The following is a 23373-nucleotide window of genomic DNA, read 5'->3' on the forward strand; positions in this document are numbered from 1 at the left end:
GGGGTGGGGGCTCACCTTGTAAAAGTTAGAACAAGCTTAACTGTGTAAGCTACACTTTTTACCTTCCAAAACATGTGCAAACTCACTTGCTCATTTGATCTTTAGGTTAAGCTGTGAGATGAGCCCAGATTGTGATTCCCATTTAGCAAGTGAGGAACCTGAGGCTCAGAGAGGTAAAGTATATGAGTATCGGAGTTTAGCTGCTGAGAAAGCAGTTGCGGACTCTCACTCTACCCATCTTGGTTCTTGAATCCCCCCTCTGGTGCCTGGGGCAAGACACTAATTGCTTGGTGCATCGGAGCATTGGCTTCTTTTCTTCCTCCTTAGATGCCTTTCCAGGCTCCTGCAACTCTGTGGGTGAAGTTTCTGTGCTTCCCCTTGCACCTCCAAGCCCACTGTTCCTGCGTTCTCTCTCATTCACTCATTTAACAAACGCTAGCTGAGAACCAAAATATTGTGTGCCAGGCCTGGAGCTAGGTGCTTGGGATACAGAAATGAACAAAACACAGCCCATACCTTGGAGTTCACAGACTGGGTAGGGAGAAAATACATCATCAGCCAGTTCCAAATCTGTATAACATAGAGTGTCTGGGGATCCCAAAGGAGAACTGCCAAACCCTGTCTGGGATGTCCTAGCTGGCTTCCTGGAGGTGTCATTTGAATTTTCCTAAAGGATGAGTAGAAGTTAGCCAGGCAGAATCCAGTGCAGGCAGGAGCCTGGCAAGTTCAGGTCATGTGAGCAATCTGGGGACAAGTTATGAGAGCTGATGCTGGGGCTCAGGGGGGACCAGGTCCCACAGGACACTGACTGTCAGACTAGGACTGACTGTCTGGGCTCTCTCTGTGGACAGCAGGGAGCCACTCCAGGGCAGATGCTGGGTCAGAATTTGTGATTCTAAATGGAGGATGCTGGGGACACAAAAGACCGAAGGGAAGTAGTAGGCAGCGGCAAAGAACAACAACGACAACAACAACAAAAAGCAAGATCAGGGACTTCCCCGGCAGTCCAGTGGTTGAGAATCTGCCTTCCAATGGGTGGGGTGGAGGTGCTGGTTCGGCCCCTGGTTAGGGAACTAAGATCCTACAGGCAGCAGGGCAGCTAAGCCCACGTGCCACAACTAGAGCGAAGCCTGTGAGCCACAACAAAGATTCCACGTGCTGCAGCTAAGACCCAATGCAGCCAATAAATAAATAATAAATATTAAAAACAAAAACAAGTAAGCAACAAAAAAGAGGCATACGGGGAGAAGGGAGAGAAGGGGGTGGATCCCCAAAGTATTTAGGGAACAATATTGATGGGACCAGAAGGCAGATTGGAGGTAGGAAGTGGGGGAAGGGGTCAGGGAGGAGCCTCAGGATTCCAGCAAGGATGATGGCATCCAGGGTGGACGACCTCGGGTGGTGGGTGGGACAGTAAATGTTGATTTCATTGCACAGAGATGGAACACACCTTGGTCAGGGGCTCAGGACTACATGTGTGAGTGTGTGTTCACGAGAGCCCCTCGGCCTTTGGGGTTCCAGTGCAGCTTTTCCTGCTCCTGTAGGGAGACTGCTAGCTCAGAAACTGCAAGTCAAGGTCAGCTCAGAAGTTGAACTGCTAGTGTCAGAATCTGCTTCTATCATAATAAGACTTACTCATCTCTTGAGTCCTGGCTTTCTTATCTATAAAGTGAGAAGGTTGAGAAATAACAGAAGCAAAAGTGTCTGGTTCGTAAAGCTTTGGATTGAGCCAGACTGGAAGGTCCCCATTCACTGTTATCTCCTTTCCTTTGCTGGCTCTCCCTCCTCCAGGTCATCTCCTCTAAATGCTAGTATGTGATCACTCTCCATCAATCCCCTTCTCTGCTCTCAGTCCCTACAATTGTTATTATTGTTCAGTTGCTAAATTGTGTCTGATTCTTTGTGACCCTATGTACTGCAGCATGCCAGGCTTTCCTGTCCTTCACTATCTCCTCGAGTTTGCTCAAATTCATGTCCATTGAGCCAGTGATGCTAGCCAACCATCTCATCCTCTGTCATCCCCCACTCTTGCCCTCAGTCTTTCTCAGCATCAGGGTCTTTTCCAATGAGTCCCTCTTCCAATCAGGTGGTGAAAGTACTGGAGCTTCAGCTTCAGCATCAGTCCTTCCAATGAATGTTCAGAGTTGACTTCCTTTTAAGATAGACTGGTTTGATCTCCTTGCAGTCCAAGGGACTCTCAAGAGTCTTCTCCAACACCACAGTTCAAAAGCATCAATTCTTTGGTGCTCAGCCTTCTTAATGGTCCAACTCTCACATCTGTACATGATTACTAGAAAAACCATAACTTTGACTATATGAACCTTTGTCAGAAAGTGATGTCTCTAAATTTTTTAATATGCTGTCTAGGTTTGTCACAGCTTTCCTTCCAAGGAGCAAGTGTCTTTTAATTTCATGGCTGCATTCATTGTAGTGATTTTGGAGCCCAAGAAGAGAAAAATCTGTCACCGCTTCCACTTTTCCCCCATCTATTTGCCATGAAGTGATGGGACTGGATGCCATGATCTTAGTTTTTTGAACACTGAGTTTTAAGCCAGCCTTTTCACTCTCTTCCTTCACCCTCATCAAGAGGGTCTTTAGTTCCTTTTCACTTTCTGCCATTAGAGTGGTATCATCTGCATATCTGAGGTTGATATTTCTCCCAGAAATCTTGATTCCAGCTTGTGTTTCATCCAGCCTGGCATTTCACATGGTATACTCTGCACATAAGTTAAATAAGCAGGGTGACAATCAATAGCCTTGACGTACTCCTTTCCCAATTTGGAACCAGTCCATTGTTCCATGTCTGGTTCTAACTGTTGCTTCTTGACCTGTATACAGGCTTCTCAGCAGACAGGTAAGATGATCTGGTATTCTCATTTCTAAGAATTTTCCACAGTTTGCTTTGATCCACACAGTCAAAAGCTTTAGAGTAGTCAATGAAGCAGAAGTAGATGTTTTTCTGGTATTCCCTTACTTTCTCTATGATCCAACGAAAGTTGGCAATTTGATCTCTGATTCCTCTGCCTTTTCTAAACCCAGTTTGTACCTCTGGAAGTTCTTGGCTCACATACTGTTGAAGCCTAGCTTGAAGGATTTTGAGCATAACCTTACTAGTATGTGAAATGAATGCAATTGTATGGTAGTTTAAATATTCTTTGGCATTGCCCCTTTTTGGGATTGGAATGAAAACTGACCTTCTCCAGTCCTTTGGCCACCACTGAGTTTTCCAAGTTTGTTGACATATTGAGTGCAACACTTTAGCACCATCATCTTTTAGGATTTTGAATAGCTCTGCTGGAATTCCATTACCTCCACCAACCTTGTTTGTAGTAATGCTTTCTAAGGCTCACTTGACTTCACACTCCAGGATGTCTGGCTCTAAGTGAGTGACCACACCATCGTGGTTTTCTGGGTCATTAAGACCTTTTTTGTGTAGTTCTCCTGTGTATTCTTGCCACCTCTTCTTAATCTTTTCTGCTTCTGTTAGGTCCTTACCATTTCTGTCTTTATGGTGCCCATCTTGCACAAAATACTCCCTTGCTGTCTCCAATTTTCCCATTCTGTTGTTTTCCTTGATTTCTTTGCATTATTCATTTAAGAAGGCCTTCTTTTCTCTCCTTGCTATTCTCTGGAATTCTGCAATTCAATTTCTCCCTTGCCTTTCACTTCTCTTCTTTCCTCAGCTATTTGTGAAACCTCTTCAGACAACTACTTTGCCTCCTTGCATTTCTTTTTTTGGGGATGATTTTGGTCACTGCCTCCTGTACAATGTTATGAACTTCCATCTATAGTTCTTCAAGCAATCTGTCTACTAGATCTAATCCCTTGGATCTATTCATTACCTCCACTGCGTAAATCATAAGGGATTTGATTTAGGTCACACTTGAATGGTCTAATGATTTTCTCTACTTTCTTCAATTTAAGCCTGAATTTTGCAATAAGGAGCTGATGATCTGAGCCACAGTCAGCTCCAAGCCTTGTTTTTGCTGAGTGTATAGAGTTTCTCTATCCTTGGCTGCAAAAAATACACTCAGTCTGATTTCAGTATTGACCATTAGGTGATGTCCATGTGTAGAGATGTCTCTTGTGTTGTTGGAAAAGGGTGTTTGGTATGAGCAGTCCCTATAATAGCATTTCTCAAACATTAATGTGCACACAAATCACATGTAGATCTCATTAGAATGTAGATTCTGATTGAGCAGTCCTGGGGATGGCCCTAAGTTTCTGCATTTCTAACAAGTTCCCAGGTGATGCTAATACTGCCGGTCCAGGGACCACGTTCTGAAAGTCCAACCTCCAGGCTCTACAAACTTTCTCTAAACTAATGGCTCCCAAATTTAGACTTCCAATCCAGACCTCTCTCCCGAACTGCCACTTCTAATTACAACTCTTAGCTGACACCTCTGTTTGGATATTTATAAGGCATCTCCTAAATTTCTCAAGGGCTTCCCTGGTGGCTCAGTGGTAAAGAATCTGCCTGCCACTGCAAGAGATACGGGTTCGATCCCTGATCTGGGAAGATCTCCTGGAGAAGGAAATGGCAACCCACTCCAGTATTCTTGCCTGGGAAATCCCATGGACAGAGGAGCCTGGCGGGCTACTATCCTTGGGGTCACAAAAGAGTTGGACATGACGTAGTGACTAAAGAACAACAGGGTTCTCACACCTACTCCTGCCAACGTCTCCCTCAGGACTCAAGGACTCAAGTCAAAACCTAGAAACTATCCACGAATAGCCTTTTTCTCAGTCTATATCCAAACTGATAGCAAGTGCTGTCTACTTTACCTCCACAGCTTATCAGGACCCTTTACTCCCTCTGCTCTCCATTCCCACCACCCTAGTCCAGGCGACCTCCTCGCTTGTGTGAGCTGCTACAGAAGCCACTGATCACTTTGCTTCCTGCCTGCCCTCTCCCCCTTCTCCCCCTATCCATTCTCTACACATTAGTTAGAGTGAGTTTTCTAAAATATAAATCAAATCACGTTACTTTCCTGCTTCATGAAATTCCTTTAGGAGCTTGCATCTCATCTAGAGTTGAATCCTAACTCCTTACCCTAGCCTATAAAACCCAGCATGTCTGGCCTCTGCCTTCCTTCTGAACCTCATCTCAGGTAAACCTCTGGCCCTGACACCACAGTCTTGCTGGCTTCTCTCCAGTCCCTGAGCACAGCCTATTTCCTCCTTGGCGCCTTTACTCTGACCCTGCCCTCTGTCTCCTGGTTCTGGCTGGGCCCTTCTCATCATTCAGATCTCAGCTTCTGGGTCACCTCCCCTGAGAGGCCTTCCCTGATCACCTTGTCTCTCACCCCGGTTTCACTCCGCATGTTTCACCAGTAGCTGACCTTTGTTTAATTGTCTGTTTCTCCACTAAGAAGTAAGTCCAGGAAAACAATGACCTTGTTTTCTACTTGGTTCACCGGCATCTGGAACAGGGCCAGAATAGGTACCCAGAGAAAATTTATTGTGTGAAGAAATGTCAATTCCCTCCACCCCAAGCCTCAGTTTCCCCATCTACTAAACAGGGATAATAACATGATAATATCTTCCTCACAGAGTTAAGATTAAATGAGAAGGACTTGCCTAGAGGTCCAGTGGTTAAGAATCCGCCTGCCAATGCAAGGGACACAGGTTTGATCCCTGGTCTGGGAAGATTCTACACACCTCAGAGCAACTAAGCCTGTGCCCCACAACTACTCAGCCTGTGCTCTGGAGGTCAAAGGTCACCAAATTGGGCCACATAAAACAATTACTGAAGCCTGAATGGCTAGAGCCCGTGCTCTGCAACAAGAGAAGCCCCTGCAGTGAGAAGCTTGTGCACTGCAAATTGAGAGTAGCCCCCACCCCCTATTGCTGCAACTAGAGAAAGCCCGAGCGCAGCAGTGAAGACCCAGCACAAACAAAAATAAAATAAATTAAAAAAAAGATCAAATGAGAAATACACGTAAGGCTCAGGCACAGTGCCTGGCACTTGCTCACAAGTGGCTAATAATCCCATTACAAAGCTCAGCAGTGGCCACAGGACTGGAAAAGGTCAGTTTTCATCCCAATCCCAAAGAAAGGCAATGCCAAAGAATGCTCAAACTACCGTACAATTGCACTCATCTCACACGCTAGTAAAGTAATGCTCAAAATTCTCCAAGCCAGGCTTCAGCAATATGTGAACTGTGAACTTCCACATGTTCAAGCTGGTTTTAGAAAAGGCAGAGGAACCAGAGATCAAATTGCCAACATCTGCTGGATCATCGAAAAAGCAAGAGAGTTCCAGAAAAACATCTATTTCTGCTTTATTGACTATGCCAAAGCCTTTGACTGTGTGGATCACAATCAACTGTGGAAAATTCTGAAAGAGATGGGAATACCAGACCACCTGACCTGCCTCTTGAGAAATTTGTATGCAGGTCAGGAAGCAACAGTTAGAACTGGACATGGAACAACAGACTGGTTCCAAATAGGAAAAAGAGTACGTCAAGGCTGTATATTTAACTTAAATGCAGAGTACCTTTAACTTAAATGCAGAGTATATCATGAGAAACGCTGGGCTGGAAGGAGCACAAGCTGGAATCAAGATTGCTGGGAGAAATATCAATAACCTCAGATATGCAGATGACACCACCCGTATGGCAGAAAGTGAAGAGGAACTAAAGAGCCTCTTGATGAAAGTGAAAGAGGAGAGTGAAAAAGTTGGCTTAAAGCTCAACATTCAGAACACGAAGATCATGGCATCTGGTCCCATCACTTCATGGCAAACAGATGGGGAAACAGTAGAAACAGTGTCAGACTTTATTTTTTGGGGCTCCAAAATCACTGCAGATGGTGACTGAAGCCATGAAATTAAAAGACGCTTACTCCTTGGAAGGAAAGCTATGACCAACCTAGATAGCATATTCAAAAGCAGAGATATTACTTTGCCAACAAAGGTCCGTCTAGTCAAGGCTATGGTTTTTCCAGTTGTCATGTATGGATGTGAGAGTTGGACTGGAAAGAAAGCTGAGCGCCCAAGAATTGATGCTTTTGAACTGTGGTGTTGGAGAAGACTCTTGAGAGTCCCTTGGACTGCAAGGAGATCCAACCAGTCCATCCTAAAGGAGATCAGTCCTGGGTGTTCATTGGAAGGACTGATGCTGAAGCTGAAACTCCAATACTTTGGCCACCTGATGTGAAGAGTTGACTCACTGGAAAAGATCCGATGCTGGGAGGGATTGGGGGCAGGAGGAGAAGGGGACGACAGAGGATGAGATGGCTGGATGGCATCACCGACTCGATGGACATGAGTTTGGGTGGACTCTGGGAGTTGGTGATGGACAGGAGGCCTGGTGTGCTGCGATTCATGGGGTCACAAAGAGTTGGACATGACTGAGCGACTGAACTGAACTGACTGATTATCAATACCATAATGGAATCCCTGGCAGAAATGGGGAGAGCCAGTGGGACTCCCACTGCTCCCCAATTGAGCTCCAAGCAGTGGGCTAACTGGCCCGGGCCCAGTACTGATCATGGCCAAAGTCCTCAACACCCAGCAGCAGAGGGCAGGCAAATCCAGGGATGACAAGCAGAGGCGAGCATGCTTCAATTCAACTGTAAGTTTATTAGAAAGGCCATGGACAGATGAACCCTGAGTTACCAGCTGAGGAAGAAATGAAAAAAGCTCCTGCCCCTCTTGGCCCGCCCCACAGGCCTCTCATGAACTCTGTCCTGTGGCGGACTCCAACAGAAGTCAGCCAGAAAGTGCTTTCTCGATGCTCCTTCAGGGACTGCTTGACCTGTCTGCAGGGGACCCAGGGGTGGATGCTGGTGCCTGGAGCTGGGAGCCACAGGGCCTTTGTCCTCTCCTCTAGCAGAAAGTGGTTCCAGACCTCCCCACTGCAGCACAACAGAACAGAAAAGGAGCCAACCGGGATAGAGCAAGTTCTGCGAAACAGCCAAAGGCTCTGGGAGGGGACGCCGGACTGCCTCGGAGGGGTGCTGATGGCTATAGACAGCCAATTGTGGGGGTCCCCCTGGGGGAATCCTGAAGCTGCTCTAAGGGGTCTCAGCCACAGAGCGCCCTTGCGTGACTCAGCGCCCTCCTGGGGCTCCACTGGCTACTTCTGTTCCCAGAAAGGCAAATGGATCTTGTAGAAATCCATGGTGGTTGATGCCATTTTGTCCTTAAAAATAGATAAAGAGTTTGTACAGTGAATCGATTTCAACCAGCAGAGCCTGAGCCGAGAACAGTCCGTCCTGGGGAAGGAGAAGGCACTTCTCACACCCTCCCTGGGGTGATCTGGGCTGGCTGCTTCTTGGGCCCCTCGGGGCTCCGCTCCCTCTGGCCCTGGGATTCAGGCCTGCTTCTTCTGGGAAGCACGCTCCCTCCATCCAGCTAGCACCGCCCTGCGGCCTGGATGCTCGGGCCCCTCACAGGGTGGTGGACGGCAGCTTCCTCACCCGCCGCTGGGCCAGGATAGACGACTCGATGGGCTTCAGCTGAGGGGTGGGCTTGGAGCTGTTGAGTGCTGAGTAGGTAGCTGCCATGGCTCCCTGGGAGACAAGGGGAACTCAGTTCACAAGGGTGGGAGGTACATGTGCTCCAAGGCCAAGCCAGCCCCTCCCAGGGTTCTACAGCCCACCCGGTCCCCTGTTAATCCTGCCTTGGTCGTTCTTCATGGTCATCAGTCCTGCCTCCTCCCTCAGACTTCAGAGGGCAGGAGCTGTGCCCACCCCCAAAGGACTGGGGGCCATGAGTGCAGTGCCAACACCCCGGCCTGTCAGATGGGGGCTCCCTGGGGAGAGACACACGTGGCATCTCCTGGCTCTACCACCCTGAGTCCTTGCCCACGGAACCCTGGCTTGGGCCCCTGCGGCCTGGCGGCCTAGGGTGGTGGTACCTTCACAAGCTGCAGGTCCTGATGTGACAGCTGGCTCTGCGGAAGCTTGTCTTTCTGGGTGATCCACGGGTGCTGCAGGACCTGCTTGGCTGTGAGGCGCTGGTGGGGGTCCACGTGCAGCATCTTGGACACCAGGTCCTGGGGGAGAGCAGGCAAGGGGTTGGTGGGAGAGGCTAGCAGAGGAGCAGAGTGCTGGGCCTGGCTGATGGGGAATGGCTAAGGCAGCCGTTTCCTGCAATGTCCTGCCTGGACCCTTGCATTAGCCCCTGCAATCCATTCTCCACGCTGCTCCAGGGCCTGTTTGAGTGGCACATGCCCTTTTTGGGGATTTCTTCCTGGAAGGCCCTTTCTTTCCTCTTTCACCGTCTAGAAGCCACGTAGGAAGGTGGGAAGAACCGAAGGCTGGGCTGGGAAGGATCAAAACCTGACTCTGCTGCTCATCGACTGCATATCCGGGGCAAGTTACTTTGACTCTCTGAGCCTCAGCTTCCCCTCCGAGAAACAGGATAGCAAAAGTACCCAAATCATAAGGTCAATCAGAGAAGGCAATGGCACCCCACTCCAGTACTCTGACCCAAAAAATCCCATGGATGGAGGAGCCTGGTGGGCTGCAGTCCATGGGGTCGTGAAGAGTCGGACAAGACTGAGCGACTTCACTTTCACTTTTCACTTTTCACTTTCATGCATTGGAGAAGGAAATGGCAACCCACTCCAGTATTCTTGCCTGGAGAATCCCAGGGACGGGGGAGCCTGGTGAGCTGCTGTCTATGGGGTTGCACAGAGTCGGACACAACTGAAGCAACTTAGCAGCAGCAGCAGCAGCAGCATAAGGTCAATGCGAGGGGGTACTGTTCACTAAGGACTCAACCCAGCATCTGACACAGAGGTTCCCACCACTGGGACCTGTTGTTTAGTACTGAAAGCACAAATGTTCCCTCCTCTGAGAAGGCCTGTCTGCCTGTTGGCCCGTAGCTCTGCCTGGGTCTCCACTGCCTATACCTCTGACCAGGAGGACCTGCCTCTCTGTCCCCTTGTGTGCAAGCCTGTCTGACCCCTCACACTAAGTCCCCACGAGGTAGGGGCCGTGACGATGCAGCCCTCTGTCCTGCTTCAGGGCCCAGAACACAGGAAGGGCCAGTGAACGATCACCAAGTTGTTCAAACAATACACAAGATAGAGGGCGGGGGAGGGGACAGCAGTCTGCCTGGGAATCTTCCACTTGGAGAAATACAGCAACAGAGGTTTGTGGGATGTTCCACTTGGAGAAATGAGGCTGCCAGTCACCTGTCCATGAAATGCCGAAAAGCCCTGGGATGGGATCCTGCCTCCCCAGCCTTGAGTGAGCAGGGTCCAGGCCTTACAGACTCACCTTGGCTGTGTCTGAAACTGTGTTCCAGTTTCCCCCACTGAGAGTAAACTTGCCACTGCCGATCCGGGTCAGGATTTCCTCTGGTGTGTCACTGGGTCCATTGGCAAATGGAGTGTATCTGGAGGAAAGTGCACCCGGTGTGGGTATAGCCTCTGGCCTCCATCCGGGCGGCTGGGGTGGCGAGGGGGCACTGTGTCTCCCCCTTCGGAGTGGGTGCCCCCAAAGGTGGCACTTTCTCCCCAAGGTGGAGCTCCCAAAGGCAGCACCACGCCCCTGTCTCCAGCCCTTCCTGAAGCAGGGATGAGTCTTTCCCATCAGACAAGCACCACCCCAGCCTGTACACTAGGGCTGGAGGAAGGGGCAGGGGGCAGACGGGGTGCAGGCCAGAGGGGCACTCACCCCGCCAGCATGGTGTACAGCAGAATGCCCAGGCTCCAAATGTCGCAGCCTTCATCATAGCCCTGGCGCTTCAGGACCTGGCAGGAAGGTGGGCAGGGGAGAGTGGTCGGGGTGAGGGGCATATGCCTGCCTGCTACTCCCCAAAACGCAGGACGAGGGTCCCAGGCGTGGGCTGATCCTGCCTTGGTCCCTGGACCAAGGCCACACAGACCGGAGTCCTGGACAGCGTGGGGCCTCTGGAAGGGACACAAGGCCCCCGTGCCAGCCCCCCTCACTCTCGTAGCTGAGGAGGCCGGGCCACTCACCTCGGGTGCCACGAAGTTGGCGGTGTAGCAAGGTGTCATGAGGAGCCCGTTCTCAGCCCGCAGCTGCTTGGCAAAGCCAAAGTCACAGATGCGCAGGCACTCGGGGTTCCCAGACTCGTCCACGTACAGGATGTTGCTGGGCTTGAGGTCCCTGTGCACGACCTGGGGGCAGAGGGTCCGGGTCAGTTCTCCATGTGGGCAGGCTGCCGGGGGCCCAGGTCCACTGCCAGGGCTGGGAGAGTCAGAAGATGGGCCCAGAGACGGGGCAGAAGGACCCAGAATCTGAAAGGGGGGAGGGGCTGCCAGGGGGCCTTGCTGCTGGCATTATCAACCTGAACCCTCTCGGTCAATGTCTGTGTGCGTGGACGTGCTCAGTTGTGTCCGACTTTGCAACCCCATGGACTGTAGCCCGTCAGGTTCCTCTGTCCATGGAATTTTCCAGGCAAGAATCCTGGAGTGGGTTGCCATTTCCTACCCAAGGGGGTCTTTTTGACTCAGAGATCAAACCCAGGTCTCTTGTGCCTCCTGCGTTGGCAGGCGGGTTCTTTACCACTGAGCCACTTGGCAGGTCTAACTTCACTGTCCACAGTGAACTCCTCAAATCTGCGTGCCACACGTGTGTGTATATACACGCGTGCTAAGTCGCTCCAGTCGTGTGACTCTTTGAGAGTCGTGACTCTTTGAGAACCCATGGACTGTAGCCCACCAGACTCCTCTGTCCACTGGATTCTCTAGGCATGAATACTGGAGTGGGTGCCATGCCGTCCTCCAAGGAATCTTCCCAACTCAGGGATCAAACAAACCCATGTCTCCTTATGTTTCCTGCATTGGCAGGCGGGGTCTTTACTACTAGCACCACCTGGGAAGGGGGGACCACACATGTGACCTAATGGCAACTCCACTCTTCCCACTGCATGGGTCAAACTCCTAAAGAGTCATTCTTAATTCCTCTTTTTTTCTCATATTCCTCAATCAATCCATCACCAAACACAGCTGGCTCTACCATTAAAATATATCTAGGGACTTCCCTGGATAGTGGTCCAGTGGTTAAGACTTTGTGCTCCCAATGCAGCAGGCCAGGTTTGATCCCTGGTCAGGGAACAAGATCCCACACACCATAGCTAAAGATCTGGAGTGCCGCAACTAAGACCTGGTACGGTCAAATAAATAAATGTTTTTAAAAAAATGTCCAGAGCCCAGGCACTTCTCAGCCCCTCTACTGGCAGCATGCGGATCCCAGCCATTATCATTCCTCCCCTGGATTACGGCAACAACCTCCTAACCGGTCTCCCTGCTTCTGTCTCATTTCCTATGGCCTGTTCTAAACAGAGCAGCCAGAGTGATCCTGTTAAATGTAAGTCAGATCATGTCACCTCCAAGGGTTCCCCTCTTAGGAAGAAAAGTCTTTACAATGGCCTGGTGGCTCACCTCCTCTCTCCCCGACTGCCCACCATATCGCTGGCACTCTGGTCCTCTAGCACTCCTTTCCTTGCTCAGCTGGCTTTGGCCACGCCAGCCTCTCTGCTCTTCCCTCAGCGTGCTAAGCACACTCCTGCCCCAGGGCCTTTGCATGTGCTGTTCCCTTTTTCTGGAATACTCTCCTCTTAGGCATCTGCCTGGCTCATTCTCTTATTTCTTTCAGGTTTCGGCTGAAATGCCACCTTACCAACAAGGGCTTCCCTGGACTACTCCATATAAAATATAAAATGCCACCTGGTCCATTCCATACAAAACAGCAACCACAGAGCAGTACTCCTTAGTCTCCTCACACTGCTTTAGCTTTACCCACAGCATTTACCACTGCTGGAGATTTACTTCATCGTCTTCAGAACCCACCCACTGGAATGTAAGCTCCATGAGTGTTTTGCTCACTGCTGCATCCCAGCATTAAGAACAGTTCCCAGCACACAATAGGTACTCAATAAATACCTGCTGGAGAAATGGACAAACGACACTGCTGAGGCCTTAAGCACGTGACTCTCCCCTGGCCCCACGTGCTCGTGTGTAACCGGAGGAGGCTGACGCATTCCACTTGCTTTCCATCCACAGCCTCTCCCTCTGCATGGTTCCATTCAGAGTCACTAACTCTCACCTAATTATTGACAACTCTCAGATCTCCGACATTAACCCAGAACTTTCCTGAGTCCAGGATCACACAGCTGCTGACCAGATGGCAACCACTGAATGTCCCCTAGCCCCTCAAGCCCAATAATCCCAGACTAAACTCATTTTCACCTTCCTTCTCCCATGAGCTCACGTACCTCCCTGAGAGCTGTGAAAAACCTTCATTGGCTCCCTACTACTTCGGGATAAAGCCTGAAGTCCCCATCCTGGTGTGGAGAGCCAAGCTGTCCTTTCTAGCCTCACTGTCCACCACATCCCTCCAGTGCCTGGAGCCCAGGTCAGAGAGGGGTCCTTCAACCACGAACAGCCATATCTCTCTGTGGAATGCCTGCTCACCCCCAGGACCCAGCACAGGGACTCGCACACAGCAAGCGCTACGTGAACTCTGTGCCATGAATGAATGAATCACACCTCCGAAACACAAGAGACCTTGCACATTAGATCGGCTGAATCTCACCGGTTAGTTGGCTTTATGAGAGAATTCCTGCATGGTCCCTGTGGAGCCAGGCCAACAGGCTCCAGAGGCAGCTGCTGCTCACTCCAGCTGACAATCACTACGCACCACCTCGGGCCCGGGTTTCAAAAGCAGCCAAATTACCAAACCAAGAAAATACCTGCATTGCGCAGGCCAAACACAGCCACTGAGTCAGTCTGTGGCTCCAGTGGAGTTGTGATTTCAGTCAGGAGGCAGACGGGCTGCAGTGTGAATCCTGGCTCTACCAGCAGCAGCTGTGTGACCATGATGTGTCACTCAACCTCGCCAGCCTTTGGTTTTCTCACCTGTAAAACGGGGCTGATAAGAGTGCTCGGCCCCCAGCGTTACAGGAAGGCGCATACGAGTTATGTACCAGGAGTATGCAGCACAGGGCCTGGAAAATGACAGCTGCTGCCATAGTAACCCCAGCACTTCCTGGGTGAACCCACCATCATGCTGGATATCAAGATACAGCGAGTGCTTGTTAAGAAGCCCTTAAAAATTAGAGGACAAGAAGGGCAAGAAAATGAGGCCACAGATGTTGTCCAAAGCAGCAGCCAATCGTATGCAAGGAAGAAGCACGGACCTAAAGCCAGTTTAGCTATGAGACTTTTACTTAAGGTCCCAGAGCCTCAGTTTCCTCACCTATAAAATGGATGACCTAATACTCACACCTTCTTCATAGATTTGTTCAAACAGCTAAGTGAGTAGATGTGTAAAGTACTTAGAAGCTGTCCGGCCTGTGGAAAGTGCTCGGAGATGCCAATGGCAGCAAAGTGCCCTGTCATCGCCAGCATCATCGGAAGATGCATTAGGGCACCTGTGACCAGCCACACACACAGATAAAGGCTGAAGTTCTTCTACATAAGTCGTCCGGTTAAACAGAGGAGTCAAAGTGCGAAGCACGACTGAGTTCTCAGACAGGCTGTTCTCGGCACCCTGGGGCCCTGAGGGAAGCTAGAGACTTGAAAGGGCTCCACATATTAAACAAAGAACTCTTGCAAAATAAGATGAAAAAAAGCAGACAACCCAATTTCATTTAATGCACGAAAGACTTCAACCGACTTTCCATAAAAGAGGCTGTCCAAATGGCAATAAACCACTGAAGAGGTGCTCAACTTCATCAGTCATCCGGAAAACCTAAGTTAAAAGCACTATGGGATACCACTCCTCATCTCTTAGAGTGGCTATAATTAAAAAGATGGAAAATGCCAAGTGTTGGCAAGTAACAGAACTCTCACACACTTCTGGAGAGGATAAATATGTAAAACAACTTCGGAAACCCGCCAACATCTACTAAAGATGAGCATATCCTGCACTATGACCCAGCAATCGCACTGCCGTGTTCACACCCAGGTTATAGTGGACGAGTGTTCACGAGAGACAAGTGCAAGAAGGTCACGGCAGCGTTACTTGTCATAGTCAAAAAACTGGTAACAGAGACTTTCCTGGGGGTCCGCTGGCTAAGACTCCAAGCTCCCAATGCAGGGGGGCTCTGAACGCAGTTCAGGCTCTTGTCAGGGAACTAGATCACACGAGCCAAAACTAAAGAGCCCGCCTCCTGCAACCAAGACCCAGAGCAGACAAAAGAGAAGAATCCTGAATATCATCCAAACCTTACTTGATCAGCTTTGTGAAGCAATATGCCGAAGGGACCAGCATCACTATCAACCCCTTTGTTCTTGAATACCTTCTTTAAAAAATTAAATAAGTAAACTACTAACAATCCATGTCCATTAACAGTAGAAAGGATAGTTAAACTGTATTCGCACAGTAGACATCACAGAGCAATGAGACTGAGGGAACTGAAGCCACACAGCATCACCGGTGACTCTCAGAGAGAGTGCTGAGCGGCTGAAGTCAGATATGAAAGAGCACATGAATGTCAAATTAGAAGTCAGCTTAGAATGGTTATCCTTGAGGAGGGAGAGTGGAAGGGGCTCGAGGGGGTTGGGGGGAACTAGAAATCCTTCAGCTCCCACTCTAGAAAGCCCTTCCCTGAGGAGTTCCCTGGTGGTCCAGTGGTTAGGACTCCCAGTTTTCATTGCCGAGGGTGTGGGTTCAATTCCTGGTCGGGGAACTAAGCTGAGAGGCACAGCCCTGTCTGCTCTGGGTGCTGGTTACGTGGGTGTATTCACTTTTTGAAGACTTATTGAATTGTGCATGATGACCTGTTTATGTGATATTTCAATATGAAGATAACATTAAAACAAATAGGAGGGTCCAGAACTGGTGACTCCCTTCTCATTCCTCAGCTGTTATGAGATTTCCGGCTTCTGGACCACAGATGCTGCCGAAGTGTAAACAGCTCGAGAATCTCCCTCCAAACACCTCTATGAGGGCTTCCAATTTCCTCCTCATCTTCCCCTAGTATTTGGAAAGGGCCAGAAACTTTAGAGGCAGCTGGTAAAGAATCTGCCTGCAACACGGGAGACCTGGGTTTGATTCCTAGGTTGGGAAGATCCCCTGGAGAAGGGAAAGGCTACCCACTCCAGTATTCTGGCCTGGAGAAACTTTAGGGCCCATAGGTTCCAAAATCCCAAAGATGTCCTTTGGGAAAGAAATAATATTCTCCCATGACACCTCTACAGAATGAACGTCTGCACTTGGAGCTCACCTACCCCTCATAGAGAGGCTCACTACTTTTGGAAGCAGCTCCCACTCTAAAAAGCCCTTCCCTGGTTAATTTCCTGGTGGTCCAGTGGTTAGGACCCTGAGCTTTCACAGCTGAGGATGCAGGTTCCCTTGTTGAGGGAACGAATGTACTATAAGCTCTGAGGCACAGCAGTCCCTGCTCTGAGCTTTAGGTGGCCTGCTGGAAACTCACCACTTCAGCTCTATCTTCTAAACCTTCTTCGGGTAATGCTAGCTAGTACTCACGTGAGACCAAAACAGGAAAAGGAAGCCTGTGTACTGTCTGACCTGACATATTTCCATATCAGTCTGTTTGTATTGGTCATTTCAAAACACAAAACCACTTCAAACACGACCACGCAGTAACCAAACTAGACCTCTGGTGATAAGGTAAAGTTCTTTTTCACAAAAGAATCCCCCTAATAAGTTAGACAGAATTACACATTGTTATTTTTGCAAATTCTAATGAAATGATTGATTCAGGGAAATGTCACGAAAGGCTGAAACCATTGCATGAAAGGTTGATGACGATCTCCATGATACACCTCACACCCACCCACCGCCTGACACCCGTTCACCCGTCCCCAGACCCGTTCAGTCATCCCCTGATGACTAACAGGGGCAATGAGACACTGGCTCCTGGACACGACGCTGTGCAAAGGTCACTGCACCTCCCATGGAGTGACTTTTGACTCCTTGCTCCCCAAAAGAAGTTGAAGTGAAATCTAGTTAAGACTTTGGAGCACCTTGCAGTTTACAGGAAACATAGGCAATAGAGAAACAATGAAAATGATGCCACAAGGAGGCAAACACATCCAGAATGCGGGACCGGGACTCCCCTGGTGGTCCAGCGGTTAAGACTCTGTGCTGCCAATGTAGGGTTACAGATTCAGTCCCTGGTTGGGGAACTAAAATCCCATATGTTCTGCAGTGAGGCCAAATAAATAAGTAAATAATGTGGGACATTCCACAGAACTGCTCTCTTCAACAAGTCAGTGGCATCTGAAAGGGAGGTTTTACTACGGAGGTGATGGATGTACACATTTAATGAAACTCATCAACTTGTACGCTTAAAATCTACTGTAGGCAAATTTTATCTCAGTTTTATAAGAGACTTAAGGGGTATGATAAGTGAATGAAAGGTATGAACCTTGCAGAGCTTGTGAATCCAATAAACAAATTGCAGACATTTTTGACATTCGAGTCAGTTCTAATGAGGTGGATGAATCTGAAGTAAGTCAGAAAAAGAAACAAAAATACAGTATATTAACGCATACATATGGAATTTAGAAAGATGGTAACAGCAATCCTATATGAAAGGCAGCAAAAGAGACTCAGATGTAAAGAACAGACTTTTGGACTCTGGGAGAAGGCAAGGGGGGATGATTTGAGAGAATAGCACTGAAACATGTATATTACCACATGTAAAATAGATGAGCAGTACAAGTTCAATGCATGAAGCAGGGCACTCAAAGCCAGGGCTCTGAGAACCCAGAGGGATGGGGTGGGGAGGGAGGTGGGAGGGGGATTCAGGATGGGGAGACACATGTGTACCTGTGGCTGATCTTGTCAATGGACAGCAAAAACCACAATATTGTAAAGAAATTAGCCAGTGTTTCCAGCAGCATTTCCTCTTACATCCACTTCCTCTTGTCCTGACAGCTGAACCCGCAGCCAGATTCCTCCCTGAAGCCTTGAAGCTCCCAGTGATCTTGCTGTTTCCTAACTCAAAACCATTCTGCATCTGTAGCGCCCCACCCAAATTTCTCAAACACTGGCTCCCTTCTTCCCAGGCTGTGTGACCTCAGGCAAGTGAGCTCACATCTCTGAGCCTCGGCTTCCATAACCATAAAGTGAGGCTAAGACCAGCATCTACCTAATAGAGTTGCTGTGAAAATCAGTTGAGATAACCAAGAAGGAACGCAGCATGATGCCTGCCTAGGTCCTGAATAAACGTTCCTTTTCACAATGTGGCCTCATCCTCCTTTCCTTCCTTACTTCCATCCACCTGCCCACTCACCCAGCTCGGGTCTCCCCTCTGTCTGGCTGGTGGAAGACTGCCACTGTCTGGGCCAGTCATGGTCCATGCACTCTGCTGATGGTAAGACCCTAGGCCGCCCCCTGCCCCAGGCCCACTCGGTGCTCCCTACTCAAGACTTACCCCCTGGGAGTGCAGGTACTCCACAGTCTTGCTGATGGTGTGCAGGACGAAGCTGGCCTCGCGTTCCGAGAAGAACTTCTGCCGCAGGATCTTATCCAGCAGCTCCCCTCCCCGCATCAGCTCTGTCACCAGGTACACGTGCTTGCCGTCATCGTACACCTGCCAGAGACCGCACCGTCAGGCCCCTCCCCTCGACGCCAGGCCTAGGCTCCTCGGTCGCCCGCTCACAGGGCCAGGGAGGCACGACCTGAGCCTTGGGCCTGGGTTCTGCTCTGTGTCTCATCACCCTGGCAGGGCTTTCACCTGGGCCCCTGAGCAGGATGCTGGCTCTGTCCTGAGGGCAAGAATGCTCTCAGAGAATGCCAGCGTCACCCAGGGAGGGCACCTGGTGCAGCCAGACTAGAGGCGCCTCAGTGGACCTCCCATCCGTGAGCAGAGGAGGATCAGAAATCAAAGGAATGGCCACCCCGAGACCCGTCCGAGAATCGAGGGCCCGTGTCCCCACCCCACCCTCAAGGACCCCCACTCACATCTTTCAGAGTGATGATGTTGGGGTGCTGCCCGTACCGCAGAAGAATTTCAATCTCTTCCGAGGGGTCTCGCTTGCTCTTGTCGATGACCTGAGGAAAGGGGGTGCACGTGGCGGTGTTGGGGGATCAACTCCAGAGTCCCGACCTGCCACAGAGCCCCATGCTGCAGGGCGTGGAGTCTCAGCCGCACGCATTTCACCCGACCTGCCACAGAGCCCCACGCTGCAGGGCGTGGAGTCTCAGCTGCACACCTTTCACCCGACCTGCCACAGAGCCCCACGCTGCAGGGCGTGGAGTCTCAGCCACATACCTTTCACCCGACCTGCCACAGAGCCCCACGCTGCAGGGCGTGGAGTCTCAGCCGCACGCCTTTCACCTGACCTGCCACAGAGTCCCACGCTGCAGGGCGTGGAGTCTCAGCCGCACGCCTTTCACCCGACCTGCCACAGAGCCCCACGCTGCAGGGCGTGGAGTCTCAGCCGCACGCCTTTCACCCATCCACAGAGCTTCCAGCACTATCCCTCCCCGACCAGAGGGCCAGGGCTACATCACCCACCATCTCCACCCCAGCCGAGCATCCTTGGCCTGGACAAGGTCATGAGGCTCACCTTGACAGCATACTCCATGTTGGTGGCTTTGTGGACACAGCGCTTGCACTCAGAGTAGGAGCCCACACCAATCGTCTCTTTTACCACATAGCCATCGCTAAAAACCAGGTTTTTCCCATGTAATTGCTGCAGAAGACCAAGAGGTGGGACTGATTATGTGCTCTAGAATGTAAAGTCATCTCCCAGAGCCCCAGGCCTTGGGCCCCTGGAGGTGGCACTGGGCAAGAAGGAAGCCTGGTGCGCTGCAGTCATTGGGGTCACAAAGAATCGGACACCACTTAGTGACTGAACAACAATAGGAAGCCTGGGGTAGAAGGCCTCGGGCAAGAACCTGCCCCTCTCCGGGCCTGTTTTCTACACTATATGATGGGCACACTTGCTGGCTCCTGGGCGCCTGGCTGCAGTTTGTGGTCAGTGGGTGCTGAAGCAGGCAGGTAAGGAGCCATAACACACATGTGGAACAGCTGGTGGCTCTGAGAACCCAGGCAGGCCTGCGAGGGGCATGGGAGCCCTGAGCCAGGTCCCAGCTCTCCACTTCCTGTGGCTGTTGGCAGGTTGTTTCCCTTTTCTGGGAGACACAGCCCACCTTGTGGGATGTCTCGAGGCTCTAAGACATTAACTGTATCAAATGCTTTGTGATGCTGAGTGTGTAGCAGGAGCCCTTTTCACCAGGTGACCACACAGCCCACACGGCCCTGCTTCACATCTGCTGTCCTCACATCCAGTCTGGTTTAACACTTGTCTGGGACCAAGATATCCCAGTTGGATAATAAATCACATAAGTCACCCTAACTTTACGCATAACTTTGTGTTATGTAACTCACATAATCCTTGAAACAACCCTCGGGGAAAGGTTCTATCCTCACCCCCATTTACAGATGAGGAAACTGAGGCACGAGGAAGTGTCCCCTCCACAATCCCTGACCTTGGAAGCTCTGACCCAGGCAGTGAGCTCCAAAGTCTCCATTCTTGCCTCTCAACTCTAAATTTCCCATGGAGTTCGGAGAGTAGGCAAGTGGGAGACAGTGGGAAGAGATCCGAGTGCCCGCCCAACCTGTCAGGGCCAGCCACCACCCAGCGCCACCAACCTGGGTGTGCCCCGGCCCTCCAACATTCTGGCTCTGTGTCAAGAAACTCATAACCTGGAGAAGGGAAGGGCTACCTACTCCAGTATTCTTGCCTGGAAGTGTCCATGGACAGAGCAGCCTGGCAGGCTACAGTCCATGGGGTCTCAGAGAGTCAGACAAGACTAAGCAACTGAACACACATGCACACGGGACTTATTAGGACCAAGCGTGTGTGAAAGGAAAGCAGATGGCGATTCTTGAAAAATTCAAATTTCAGAATATTTTTAAAATAAAGTTTCAAGGTACTAAAAAAAAAAAAAAAAGAAACTCATAAGCACGCTGCCTTCCCTGTTTTACAAGTGGGGAAACTGAGGCTCAAGGAGGTTGCGGCGCAGTGGGCTCCCCGGTGGCAGCAGGGTCTGAACCCAAGTCTGTCCGCGTTCAGTGCCTGTGTTCTCAGCTCTTCCACCTCGCGGCTTCCAAGAAGAAAGGGACAGCTGAGAAGTTTCTCCCGCCCCTCACCTGTACCACCGCGTGCAGGGGCGCCTGTGTGGCCCGAGGCTTGCCGTCGTCCTCCATTAGGCCGGTGGCCACAAAACTGAAGCCGCGGAACAGCTGATGGGCACCGGCACTGGGAGGGATGCCTGGGGAGTCTGCAGAGGCAGGAGCGGGGTGTGAACCAGAGGAGGCACCCTTGACCCGAGGTAGCCCAGAAAGCTGGCCGGGATGGGAGCCTGGGCAGGACCTCTCATCTCCGGCTTTAGCCCGTCTGCCCATGTGTGTTCAGACCAGTCCAGCCCTGTCATGCAAGAAACAGCAAAACCCCTCACATCCACCACCCGCCCAGGCCAGGGCACTTTATCCCTTCCTGGAGGCCTTCTTGTGTCTGGTCTGCCCCTTTAGGTCCATCTTCTCTGCAGCAGCCAGATGGAGGGTTCCGATCACAAGTCTGTGCCCTGTCTGTACCCTTCCTCTGCCCTTGGGATAGCCCAGGCAATGAGATGCTTGTGATCTTAGCCTCCTTTCGCCCCACTCCACAGCTCAGCCACGCCCAGCTTCTCAGATCCTTAGAGGAGACTCTAAGCCATTGTACATGCTGTTCCTGCTAACTAGACAACCATTCCTTGTCCATCCTTTGAGGCTCAGCTCACACACTGTCCTCTGAGAAACCTGGCCTCACGCTGCTCCTCCAGCCCGTTGCCCCTGCTAAGCTGCACTTGCCGAGCTGCCCAGAGCTGACTTTGTGTCTCTCCCACTGCAGCCTGAGCCGTATGAAGGCAGGGCCTGGGTCTGTCCTGTGCACCGTCAGTCCCCGCATGGCTGGCACACTAACGGACCTGGTACATACTTGTCAGATAAATAAAGATGCGACGGGCTGCTCGGGGAAGTGACAAGTTCCCCGACATCAGAGACGTACAAGCACCCCTCTGCTAAAACCTGTCCCTCTAGGAGGCCTTTCAGAACACTCCTCCCCAGTATGTGGCCAAAACGTCAGGATTCACCAAGTTCCCTCTCAGAAGCCCCCTCCTTGGCTTCTATCTGTAATCCCATGGACTGAGTGGGTCTTTGGCTAAGTCCGTGTTCCAGATGCGTCACCGAAGCCCAGTTGTCAGAGCAGCCAAAGCCGATTCCCACGCTAGCCCCTGACCTCTGGGCACCGTCACCCCTGCTCTGCCAGACCGTCCACCTCGCGCATTTGCCAGGTCAGATTCTTCACCCCTGACGTGAGTGGGAGCCTGATGTGTCTGGTCTTTCCAGTGGGCTGAAGGTGCCCGGGGCCAAGGGTCCTGACTTTTCTATTGTGGCCCACTCACCCACTCACTCCCACCCCCTTGCCCAGGCACAAAGAAGCCCATAGAGCCCCAGAGTGGGACAGCCAGGCTGAATGAGACGGGGACAAAGAGTCAGAGACTCCCCGCCTGTCTGCCCACACACCTGGGCCTGCCTCAGCCCTCAGGGCCCCTGTGCCCCAAAGAGGCCCCGACTCCCCACTTCCCTCCTGGGGAAGGGAAAGTCCAGGACAAAGTCAGACGAGGGACGCACCCTTGGGTGTGCGGGACGTGAACTCAGTGTCAAAGTAGAAGGTGTCATCAGGTTGCGCCACGGCCGGCTTGAAGGGTGGCTTGATCTCACGCCGGTACAGCTTCTGCAAGGTGGAGTGGGCGCCCTGGTTACCTTGGCACCCCCACAGCCCATCAGCAGCCCCATGCAGGAGGAGGAGTTAATGGCCTGGACGGAGCACAGGCTATGCAGACAGGGCATAACTGCTCGCCCTCAGGAGGCCAGCCCGTGCCCCCAAGGCCACGCTGTCACCTCTGCTTCACGTCGGAGGCTCGAGTCAGCAGAGGCCCCCTCCCACCACAGCCGAAGCCCTGCCTGGGGCCCCAGGGTGGATAGACTCACTCACATTCCAGTCAATGGTGGAGTAGAAGACATGCCGCTTGATTTCCTCTGCCCCATCAGGGCCGGAGCCTGCAAGAGCCCAGATGAGGGGCCTGCCCCAGGGCCTTCCGACCCCAGACAGCCGCCCTGTCCTCCGAGTGGCCGCGCCTCACTGGGGTCTGGGACCAGAGGCTGGGCTCACACCACCCCAAGTCCAGCTATCACCCCGAGGCCTACAGACCACTCAGCATTTTCCACTTTCTGGAGCCTCTTGATGATTGGGCTCCCATGTACTGATGGGAGAAGGAGGGTCCAGAGAAGAGAAGCTAGACAACTTGTCAAAGGCCAAAGTCAGGACAGGTCAAACCTGTCCTGAGATTTGCAGGGGGTCCCCACCTCCCCCAGCTCCGCACCAACTTAGGCCTCATCTCTGCTGCTCTTAGCCCATCGCCCTT

At 51.3% G+C, this 23373-nt stretch overlaps 1 protein-coding gene across 4 annotated transcripts in view; it reads right to left on the reverse strand.

Moving 5' to 3' along the window:
- Nucleotides 1–7565: 7565 nt before the first annotated feature.
- RPS6KA1 (ribosomal protein S6 kinase A1) overlaps nt 7566–23373 on the reverse strand; it is a 37982-nt gene continuing 22174 nt past the window's right edge. For all 4 annotated transcript variants that reach the window (XM_061392097.1, XM_061392106.1, XM_061392116.1 and 1 more), the window contains 11 exons: nt 22944–23008; nt 22580–22682; nt 21059–21189; nt 19470–19595; nt 18862–18951; nt 18332–18490; nt 10938–11099; nt 10633–10709; nt 10234–10351; nt 8865–9002; nt 7566–8517 (listed from right to left, as the gene is read on the reverse strand). In XM_061392097.1, coding sequence (XP_061248081.1) covers nt 8395–8517; nt 8865–9002; nt 10234–10351; nt 10633–10709; nt 10938–11099; nt 18332–18490; nt 18862–18951; nt 19470–19595; nt 21059–21189; nt 22580–22682; nt 22944–23008 — 1292 coding nt within the window. In that variant the 3' untranslated portion in view covers nt 7566–8394. The remainder of the gene's footprint in view (nt 8518–8864; nt 9003–10233; nt 10352–10632; nt 10710–10937; nt 11100–18331; nt 18491–18861; nt 18952–19469; nt 19596–21058; nt 21190–22579; nt 22683–22943; nt 23009–23373) is intronic.

This window comes from Bos javanicus, chromosome 2 (genome assembly GCF_032452875.1).
Source record: "Bos javanicus breed banteng chromosome 2, ARS-OSU_banteng_1.0, whole genome shotgun sequence".
NCBI lineage: Eukaryota > Metazoa > Chordata > Mammalia > Artiodactyla > Bovidae > Bos > Bos javanicus.